This window comes from Macaca nemestrina, chromosome 15, assembly GCF_043159975.1.
Source record: "Macaca nemestrina isolate mMacNem1 chromosome 15, mMacNem.hap1, whole genome shotgun sequence".
In the NCBI taxonomy this organism is placed as follows: Eukaryota; Metazoa; Chordata; class Mammalia; order Primates; family Cercopithecidae; genus Macaca; species Macaca nemestrina.
Genome location: NC_092139.1, coordinates 66,446,509 through 66,457,710, shown reverse-complemented (window position 1 = coordinate 66,457,710; position 11,202 = coordinate 66,446,509). Strand labels below are relative to the sequence as shown.

General features: G+C 39.0%; 1 protein-coding gene across 1 annotated transcript in view; it reads right to left on the bottom strand.

Moving 5' to 3' along the window:
• Positions 1-334: 334 nt before the first annotated feature.
• The window catches only part of LOC139358379 (POTE ankyrin domain family member G-like), a 31,716-nt gene continuing 20,848 nt past the window's right edge, over positions 335-11,202 (bottom strand). Inside the window, exons 9-14 of the mRNA XM_071078917.1 lie at positions 10,981-11,147; positions 3,955-4,078; positions 2,106-2,295; positions 1,133-1,573; positions 871-1,037; positions 335-775 (exon numbers count right to left, since the gene is read on the bottom strand). Of these exons, the coding sequence (XP_070935018.1) occupies positions 335-775; positions 871-1,037; positions 1,133-1,573; positions 2,106-2,295; positions 3,955-4,078; positions 10,981-11,147 (1,530 nt within the window). The remainder of the gene's footprint in view (positions 776-870; positions 1,038-1,132; positions 1,574-2,105; positions 2,296-3,954; positions 4,079-10,980; positions 11,148-11,202) is intronic.

Genomic DNA, 11,202 nt, shown 5'->3' with positions numbered 1-11,202 from the left:
CAGGTCTCAGAGAACTCTCAAAAGTGAACCCAGCACAGCACAACTGCTCTACACAAACATGGCCAGACTTCTTTTTTAAGCAACTCCCCTTTTTAAAGAAGGTAACTCTTAGACCTGATCTGTGCTGGGCAATATTGCACATGAGACAGGGCTGGTCTGACCGCAGCACTCCTTAAGTGCTGGGATAAAGTGTCTCATAAGAGCAAGCAGAGCTAGATAGATAGCTGTCCCTGCCCTCTGGGCTGCATATCATCTGACTTGTTGCTCTACAACTTTCCTTGTCTCCTGGAGGCTCCACCTGAGAGAGATGTAAGTTAGCAGTTACTTAATGTAATCACCCCAGGATGGAGGGTCTGTGCTGTGAGCCCAAGCCAGGGTTCCCTGTCTGGTGATGAACAGTGCAGGGTGTGTGGTACCTGTGGGAGATGGACTGGTGTGTTCCTTGGGTCAACTGCAGCTTGTTGGAGGTGTCGATATGGCACTTAGGGTCTTTGCTCCCTTGATATTCTGAGGGAAGCAAGGGCAGTTCCACTGCAGAGGCAGCGGCAGAGAGGATTTCAGTTGCTCCTGGAAGCTCAGTCCAGGGAATTGCCAAGTTGCTACAGGCTTGATAGTTCCAGTGGGGGGGCTGGCTGGAGACCCTGCCAGGAGGGCCTACCCATTGAGGAGATATGGAAATGGGCACCCACATAACAGTCTGGCCACTTTTCTGTGGGGCTGCTGTGGTATGCCGGGGGTCCACTCCAGTCCCCAATGGCCTCCTATTTTCCAGTGCCTGAAGGTATCAGCAGTGAAGTCTGCAAAAAGGCAAAGATGATAGCCTGCCCCTTCCTCTGGGAGCTCTGCACCTCAGAGGTATGAACCTGTCACCAATCTGTACACACCTGTAGGATGTGGCTGGAGGCAAGTTGAGAAGTCTTGAACAGTCAGGAGGAACAGGAACAAGGACTTGCTTAAAAAAGAAGTCTGGTCACGTTTTTGTAGAGTGGCTATGCTCTGCTGGGGGTTCACTTCAGCCCCTGGTTGCCTCAGACACTCTGAAAGTTGAAGGCTGAAATGGCTAAGTTGTCCAAACGGCAAAGATGACAGTCTGGTCCTTCCCCTGGAGCTCTGACTCAGGGAGGTCTGAAACCTCTGTCAGCCAGAGAACAGCAGTGAAGGTCGCTGGAGACCCTGGTTGAAAGCCTGCACCCAGTGATTACAAATGTGGTCGGGGACCGACTTTTAAACAAGAGTCTGGCCACATTTTTGGAGGGTGGCTGTGCTGCACTGAGACACCACTTCCACCCCTGGTCAGCTTGGGCTCTCCAAAGCCCATGGGCCAGAACGGCTAGGTACCCAAACAGCAAAGGTGGTGGCCCTCCCCTCTCTCTGGGAACTCTGTCCCAGGAAGGTTTCAAATCTCCGTTGGCCAGGGAACACTGGTGGGGGTAGCTAGAGGCCTCAGGTGGGAGGTCCTGTCCAGTGATGAGGAACAGGATCAGGGCCTGCTTACAGAAGCAGTCTGGCCATGATTTGGTAAAGCAGCTGTGCCGTGCCACAGGATCTCTTCTGCCCTTGATGGGTTTGTAGTCTACAAAGCCCACACAGTAGAATGACTAAGTTGTCTGAACAGGAAAGATGGGGGCCTGCCCCATCTTGTCTCTCAGAATTTATCCTGTGTGATGCAGCTTAATGTTTAGGCTGTTAATTTTGCTGTCAACATTAGAGTTGTTTAGAAAGAATCTCACTGTTATCTTTTAGGTTAGATATATGAGAATTCATTTTTTCCTGTAAATAAACCTGTTCATGTTTGTTCTCTGTAAAGAAGTCTCTTTCATCTATTTGACATTGATCACAGTCTTGTAGGGCAGTAGTCAGTCTAAAACGACATGATAGGATTTCCATTTCCAGTGTTTCCTAGCTGTGTCTTACATTCTGCAGTTCAGAACTGAGCATTCTCAGCGGTCAAAATGCTAAGCTGTCCACTCTACTGAAATACTGATTTTTGCTAAGGCTTCCTCATTCAATTTTACAGCCTTTAGAAGTTTATCATTGTTCTCAGTTGTCAAAATGCTAAGCTGTCCACTGTATTTAAATACTAATTTTTGTTAATGTTTCCTCACTCAATTTTACAGCCTTTAGAAGTTTATCATTCTTTGCTTTCACACTTTGAATTTCCTCCAAAAGTTTCTTTTCCCTTAGCTGGCTCTGCTCTTTTATTTTGTCTACTTCTAGTCTCAGCATGGCAATTTCTTCCTGCAACATGCGATTTTCATGCAAGAGATCTTTTTCTTTCTTATTGGTAAGAGAAACCTAAGTAAACAAAGGGAACTTCTAATTAGCACTCAAGAGAATGACATATCGTGATTTCTTCTGAAATTGAAGAATGACATTTATTTGTATAAGGAAAGAATTCCCATAGTGGATATTTAACGGGAAAAAAGTTGGACAAAACTTCAAATCTAAAAATGTGTAAATTCCAAAAAGTTGAAATACTTATTTAAAGACCATGAAAAATAAGTCACTGGAGGATTTTTAGAATTTCAGAATTGGAAAAGCCTTTCTCTGAATTATAAAAAAACCAGATGCATAAAATGTAAGATTAATATGCTTGCATATATTTTTTAAATTGGGTTTATACTCTGATATCTAACCTATCAACCACACCATTGTAAGAACCTTAGCTATGCATATATTTGGACAGAAGCAATTTCTTAAAGTTCTTTAAGTTCCTTTTCCTGAAGAAAGTTTTATCAATATACTGCTTTTCTAATATTTTTACAGTCAGTTATAGGAATTGCATTTATTCATAACTGTTTAAGCATTGTACCCTTCCACAATGTACACGTCGGCATCTAAGCATTGCACTTCTACAAACAACACTGAACTCATTTAAGATCATGATTCTTAAAAGGAGAGGTCAGAAAATAAATGCAGCCGGGAGCAATGGCTCACACCTGTAATCCCAGCACTTTGGGAGGCTGAGGTGGGCAGAGATCATGAGGTCAGGAGTTTGAGATCAGTCCGGCCAACATAGTGAAACCCTGTCTCTAGTAAAAATACAAAAAATTAGCTGGGTGTGGTGGTGTGCACCTGTAAACCCAGCTACTCAGGAGGCTGAGGCAGGAGAGTCGTGTGAACCTGGGAGGCAGAGGTTGCACTGAGCTGAGATCGTGCCATTGCATGCCAGCATGGGCGACTTCATAAAATCACGGTTACTTTTGTGGTGTAAATATATTAATACAAAAGAAGCCCTATATTTCAAAATACAAATGGTAAATAAGATACAACTTACAAAGCTTTTCTTAGAAATCGTGAGATTATTTGCCATTGCAATAACTTTTCTTTCCTCTTTATAATGTTTGAAATAGTAATAAGTGTGAAATAAGGGAAATATACTGAAATATTTCTCTGGGAACAAAATGCTTATCAATAAATTATCACTAAATGTATATCATGGCACGCCATTGTATTCAAAACTCTTTGCATTGAAATGAGAAACTTCTTGGAGCAAACTGTTACTCTCCTTAAAAGCAAGGATAATGACATCCACAATGTGGCCTCTGACCCAGCTATACATTTCCTATTTTCCTATCAGTGAAAATAACAAACTGATTTCTCTATCAATATTTTAAAAAGATGAACTAATGTCCAAAAACTAGAAAATCTGTTGTTAGTAGCAAAACTTATTTTTGATATTGGAAAGATCATCAATTCTTATGAAACATATGAAATGCTTCTCCTTTGGATTGAGGCCATTGTGAAGATCACTACTCTACAGTTGCAGGCAAATGCAGTTGAATTAAGAACATGGTTTTATCCTGTATGTACATATATAGATATATGATAAAGGATCTATGGAGTGTGTGTATATATATGTTTTTAAAATCCTTTATACTTTCCAAAATACATAGAGTTGTCTTTTAAATAAATACACATATTAAAACATTTGAAAATGACTAAAGAAAATACCTCAGAATTCATTTTCTTTTCAGCCACTTCCATCTGATCTTGTTTACCAGTCAGAATCTCTTCTTGTGATATTCCAGCATTCTGTTCTTCTGAAACTTGCTTCTGGGTATCATTTTGTTCATCACTAGAAGAAATTTTGATTTTCATGAAATACTGGAGGTGTGCCTAAAATGATCTACAGGGCAAGATGGTGCCCTCAGATGTCATTCACACAATGTATATTTGCACATTAATCCAAGACAAGGCAAAGGGGTCTCACATCTCTTAATCCAGCTCTCCCCAACCATGTTGGCACCAGGGACTGGTTTTGTGGAAGGTAATTTTTCTGTAGACCTGAGTTGGGGGATGGTTGCAGGATGATTCAAGCACATAACATTCATTGTGCACATTATTTCTATTATTACTTTTATATAATGAAATAATTACATAGCTCACCATAATGCAGAATCAGTGGGACCCTCAGCTTGTCTTCCTGCAACTAGATGGTCCCATCTGGGGGTGACAGGAGATGGTGACAGATCATAAAGCACTAGATTCTCATAAGGAGTGAACAACCTAGATCCCCTGTGTAAGCAGCTTACAACAGGGTTTGAGTCACACTCCTATGACAATCTAATGCCATCACCGATCTGACAGGAAGAGGAGCTCAGGCAGTAATGTGAGTGACAGAGAGTGGCTTTAAACAGATGTAGCTTTGCTAGCTTACCTGCCACTAGCCTCCTACTCTGTGGCACAGGTCGTAACAGTCCAGGGGACTGGTACTGGTCCATGGCCTGGGGATTGGGAAGCCCTGTGTTAACCCATACTTTTTATATTTATTTTTGGGAAACACTTTCCACTTATATTCTTGATTCCTCTGTATTTTATAGACAACTTAGAAATTCCTTTTGAAACAAGACAAGGTCTAATATTGTGTTTTTAACATACAACTTTGAATTAATTTTATCTGTGTATGCGACAGAGATGTGAAATAAAGTAATCCTTAATCACTTTTGATTTTACTTTTATTTCATGTATGTTAAGAATAAAACTGGGAAGTCCTAGGCAGAGCAATTGGGCAAGAGAAATAAAGGACATCCAAATTGAAAAAAAGAAAGTCAAATTATCTCTTCACCAATGATATGATCTTATCCCTAGAAAACCCTAAAGACTCCTACAAAACACTCTTAGACTTGATAAATGAATTCAGTAAAGTCTCAGAGGCTACAAAATGTACAAATACCAATGAGTAGTACCACTATACACCACCTATAACCAAGCTGCGAGTCACATCAACAACCCAGTCCCTTTGACAGTGGCTGCAAAAGAGTAAAATACCTAGGAAAATACGTAACGAAGGAGGTGAGTCAACTATAAAACGATAACTGGAAAACACCACTGAAGAAAATCAGAGATGACACAAATAAATGAACATACATCCTATGTTCCTGGACTGAAAGCATTGATATTGTGAAAATGATCATAGTGCCCAAAGAAGTCTACAGATCCAATACAATTTCTATCCAAGTACCAATGTCATTCTTCACAGAGTTATTTTAAAAAGCTGCCATTCATGTAGAACCACAACAGAGCCTGAATAGCAGCACACACACCAAGCAAAAGGAACAAACATGTTGGCATCACATGACCTGAAAACTGTAATTATTTTTAATGAGGTAAAAATGTATAAGAATATCACTGTTATTGTACAGAGAAGACAGTGAACAAGAAAAGAAAAGGAATTTAAAAAGAGAATATCACTACCATATACATACATTAACTGACAAAGAGACTAAAATCTCCTACTGGAGATTATGTTAGGACTTGAGCAAAAGCTTCTAGAAATACCAACAGCAGAAACAAGACAATTAATTTTAAGGAATAAATTATGCAGAGAAATATCTATTTTAAAATTGTAAACAGATCTTCCTGAGAGCTATTATTAACCAATTCATCGTGACCACAATTTTAAAATGAGGTCTACAATTCTGGAATACAAAATAGTTTCATTTTGAACATAGTTAATTGAAGGCAACTTTTAAACCAAAAATGTTCGGTTAAAGTTGAGTCTAACTTAGGAAAGAAATGACCTGTACCAATGGTAACAAGAAGCCACCCAGAGCCAGTTTGAAATCTAGTCAACCAATCAATGACCACTGGTCTTGCTCACCAACCAATACAGATGTGAGCAGCTTGCTTCTGAAATACAGCCAAGCAGCAGCACCTGCTCCATCAGAATAGCCAGTGCTTGACCAGTATTCCTCTTACTATAGGAAGCAAAAAATTTCCAACTCTGTCTTTTTATTTCAAATACTAAAGGTTCATAATCCCCTGAAAAGAATTTGTAAGTCCATTAAATGTGCCACCCAAATTTTTTTTTTTTTTTTTTTTCAAGCAGGTGGCCGGGTGCAGTGGCTCATGCCTGTAATCCTAGCACTTTGAAGGGCCGAAGTGGGTGGATCACCTGAGGTAAAGAGTTCGAGACCAGCCTGCCCAACAAGGTAAAACCCAGTCTCTACTAAAAATACAGAAATTAGCCGGGCATGGTGGCATGCCCCTGTAAATCTCAGTTCCTCAGGAGGCTAAGGCAGGAGAAATGCATGAACCCAGGAGGCGGAGGGTGCAGTGAAATGAGACCCCTCCACTGCACTCCAGCCTGGGCGATAGAGTGAGATTCCATCTCAAAAATCAAATCAAATCAAATACTAGTAAAGTTTGCAATTCCTCTGGCTCAGTTTACCGTAATTACAATTATGATTACTAGTAAAAGAATAAATAATGAATAACCGCAATATTGGGCTTTTCTCCCTAAATAAAAAAAATTAATATAAAGAATGTAGCTTATTATAAAAAGCCAAAACAAATTTGAAAATGCGTATAATTACCAGACAAAACTATTAGAATGACTCATGTCAAAATTTTAAAGTGAGAATCAATCAAACAATATACCCAAGATAAACTCCATTCACTCATTTAATAAGGATTTATTAGGTAGCTACATCCAATATGCTAGGCCTTTTTCTAAGCAGTAAGGATAATGGTAGTGAAAAATAAAATCCCTATTCATGAGAGTGAGATAAACACACAATAACAACAGACAGAGAAGACAAAATATACAGTACGTTAGAGGAGAAAAACTAAAGCAGGAAAATGAAATGTTTACGTGTTTGATGGGGAGGGTGGTAGGAAAGTTGGGATGGTCAGAAAAGTCTCTGCTGAGAAAGGAGATTTTTTCTTTCTAATACAAAAACCTTTTATTTGTATATCAAAGACTCTAAGAAATGATGATATAAGGTTAAGAGCGTTGATGTCAAGATACAAATTGGTTTGAAGTTAGAGATGATAAATCACTTTGTTTCATTGAACCTTCCCTTGGTTACGTTAGAGAGCCTCCCTGGTATGCTCCCAGTTGAATCTTAAGCATGATGCGTCTGGGTAGTACATGGTTCTTCCTCAGAAAGTGGTTGTTCAATAATGTGATTCTTTTTACCCTTTTTCTACTTCTTAGTCGAAAGGAGGTTTTAAATAAAGAACTGAAGGAATGGAAAGAGTAAGCTAGGAGGATATCTGGGGAAAAAGCATTCCAGACACAGGGAACTGCCAAGTACAGAGGTGTGCTTGCAGTCTTTAAGCACTAGGGGTAGATAAGGGATGGCAAGAAGTTCAGTGTGGCTAAAGCAGAGCAAGGGAGAGAATTAGGAGGAAATTTGACACATACTCAGAGTGAAATGGGAGGCAATCAGAAGGGCTGGGGCAGAGGACTGACACAATTTGACTTATATTTTAGGTACATCCACTGAGTTAAGAATTGATGAAAAGGGAAGTTTTTAAAAGCCAGGACTATCAATTACCAGTCTATGACACTCATGTAGACTGCAGATGAGGGTGGCTCAGATGTAGAAGATATGACTGGCTTCTGGACATATTCTTCAGATAGACCTGACAAGATTTACTGAGAGAATAGATGTAAGGTGTCAGAGACGGAGAGAGAGATGAATCAAGAATGACAATGAGATTTTTGGCAGAGCAACTGGAAGAGTTGCCCTTAACCAAAGTAGGAAAGACTACATGAGGGGTAGATTTCAGGAAGGCCATCAGTAGCCCAATTTTGAGTCTGACAAGTGTGTGATACCCAATAGCTAACCAAATAGAGATGTCAAGTAGGCAGGCTCATATGGAAATCTGGAATTAGGGAGAGAGATCTGAGCCAGAGACATACATTTGGAAATCACTAGCATATACACGGTAGAAAAAGTCACGAGGGGCTGGGTGCAGTGGCTCATGCCTGTCATCCCAACACCTTGTGAGGCCAAGGCAGAGAGATCACCTGAGGTCAGGAGTTTGAGACCAGGCTGGACAACATGGGGAAATGCTGTCTCTACTAAAAATGCAAAAATTAGCCGAGCATGGTGGCACGAACCTGTAATGCCAGCTACTCAGGAGGCTGAGGCAGGAGAATCACTTGAACCCAGGAGGTGGAGGTTGCAGTGAGCCGAGATCACACCACTTAACTCCAGCCTGGGTGAAAGAGTGAAACTCTGTCTCAAAAAAAGAAAAAGTCACGAGAGAGAAGATTGAGGACTGAGCCCTGGGAAAAAACAATGTCCAAATGGAGAAAGATGAGAAGGAGCAAGTAAAAGAGGCCATGATGAATGGATTAGAAAGGCAGGAGGAAAAGCTTGAGGGAGTGAGGTCCTGAAAGCCAAGTTGAAGACGCTGTTAGAGAGGAGATGTCCTCCACTGGCTCAAATTCTGCTAACAGATTAAATAAAATGTGTAAGAAAAATGCCTAGATTTATTACAGAAAAAAATTAGTGATAATCTTGAGGAAAAACAATGTTGGAGGAGTACTGAAACTGAAGACTTACTGGTGTGAGATCAAGAGTGAATGAAAAGCAAATTGAGTTCGTGAGTGTAGACAGTTCTGTTAAGGACATCAAACTTAGAGTTCATGGCTGAGAATGTTGTAATTTTCTTCCACAGTCATGGAACAGCAATAGACAATTAATATCAAATTTTATATATAACAGGTGTAGTCTTCAAATTTTACATAACAATTATATATTTTAAAGATTATAAAATTATACACATATGGCATTAAAAATGCCAGACTGAGGTGTTAAATTCTTAAAACTATAGAACTAAATGTCACCTTAAACATTTCTAGACTCCATAAGCTGAATATCACATTGTTCATGCTTATACATAAAGACCAAGAAACACTAAACGTTTCAAGGAGAGTATTTCTGGCTTGATAAAAATCAGCCAATTCTAGAACAGTTGATACTCATCAAATATACAAAGTAATTGATCACAGTAAACTACTGAGTTCTATTCATAGGAATAAAGGGGCAGAAATGCAGAAAATAGTCTTATTTTATAAATGCAAATTTAAAAATTATATGAAGTCACTGTGGAAAAATGTGGTGTGGTGAATGCTGAAATATATCCTTTTCTAAAAGGAAGGATGATGTCACACATGCAGGACACTTTTATGAATAAGAGTTACTGCATTAGCAGCAACTTCCTTTTAGCACAAGGTCAGCACATTAGCACCTGTGGGCCAAATCCCACTGCCTGTTTTTGTAAGTCAAGTATCTTGGAACCCAGCCACGCTTATTCACTCTACAGTTCACAGAGTCAATTAGCTGGGTGTGATGTTGCACACCTGTGGTCCCAGCTAGCAGAGAGGCTGAGGTGGGAGGATCACTAGAGCCCAGAAAGTTGAGGCTGCAGTGAGTCGTGATCACACAACTGCACTCCAGCCTGGGCAACAGAGACCCTGTCTCAAAAATATATACATAGTCTGCAAAGCCTAAAATATTTACTAACTGGCTCTTTGCAGAAAAATCTGGCCAAATCCTGGTTTAGTAGATGAAAGATCCTTTGATACATTTTAATAAAAGTTTTACCCAATATACTGAAATGTTTATATTAAATATAGATCCCCATACAATCCCTTGGCAATATTCAGATTGAAGATCCAATATTTCAGCACTCAGGCACTGACAACAAAAATTTAATAACTAGCAATCAAGGTACAGTGTCAATGGAGCATGTAGCTTCCATTTGCAACACAGCAGATATTACAAGAATTCTAAAAAATTTATCTTAAGATATGTTATCAAAGTAAAGGTTTTAAATACATTTTAATTGTGAAATAATCAGTATACTCTAGATCTAACCTCATTTGTAAAAAATGGTTCCATACTACATTATTTTCTGGGAATGAAAATTGAGCTATTTCCTATTGGTAAGGATTTACTTTTAATAATCATAAATTCCTACTGATAAGGATCCATCTTTTGATATAATGATGCTGTAATAAATGTTCTTATATGTAAGTATATATGTAACAAATCTATAAAAGTATCCTAAACATACATATATATCCTTACTATGTTATATATGTGTGTGTGAATATGCTACTCAATTAATGTTCCAAATGCATTTACCAACAGTGTATGACATGTCTTTTTCAATGAGACCATTTCCTTTGCAGCAACACAGACGGAGCTGGCGGCCACTATTCTAAGCAAACTAATGCAGAAACAGAAAATCAAATGCCACATATTCTTACTCATTAGCGAGAACTAAACAATGAGAACTCATGGACACAAAGAGGAGAATAACAGGCAAAAGGGTCTACTTGAGGGTGGAGCATGGCTGGAGAGAGACAACCAAAAAACTACCTTTTGGGTATTTTGCTTATTATGTGGCTGATGAAATAATCTGTAGTCCAAACCTCCATGATACGGTTTACCTATATAACAAACTGCACATGTACCTCTGAAGCTAAAATAAAAGTTCACTAAAACGTAAAGAAATTCCTTTCTCCTCACGTTTGCTAATACTCGTTATTTTTCAAATAAATTAATGACTGGAAAAAATGGTAACTCATTTTTTCTGATTTTCATTTTTCTGATTACCAGGCAAGGCTGAATATCCTAGGAAAAATATAAAATTTTTAATCATGAATATTAGTCCAAATTAGGATTAGTTTGACAGCATATGGCTATCTCCTATTAAATGTTGCCATAGGCTTACCTGTGATACTCTTCATTCTCAGTGTCAGGAAATTGCTGACTTTCAGGTGTTCTGCTCTTGCTTTGTGGAATTAATCCATCATCACCATTGCCAGCAGCGGCATCATTAGTCAGGTTTTCTGGTAATCCCGTATTATTACTTCCGTGCTTCTTCATGTCTTCTTCAGCCTTGAATGGAAGTTTGATATTAAGGATATTAAGGATATTCACTTTATTGAATAAA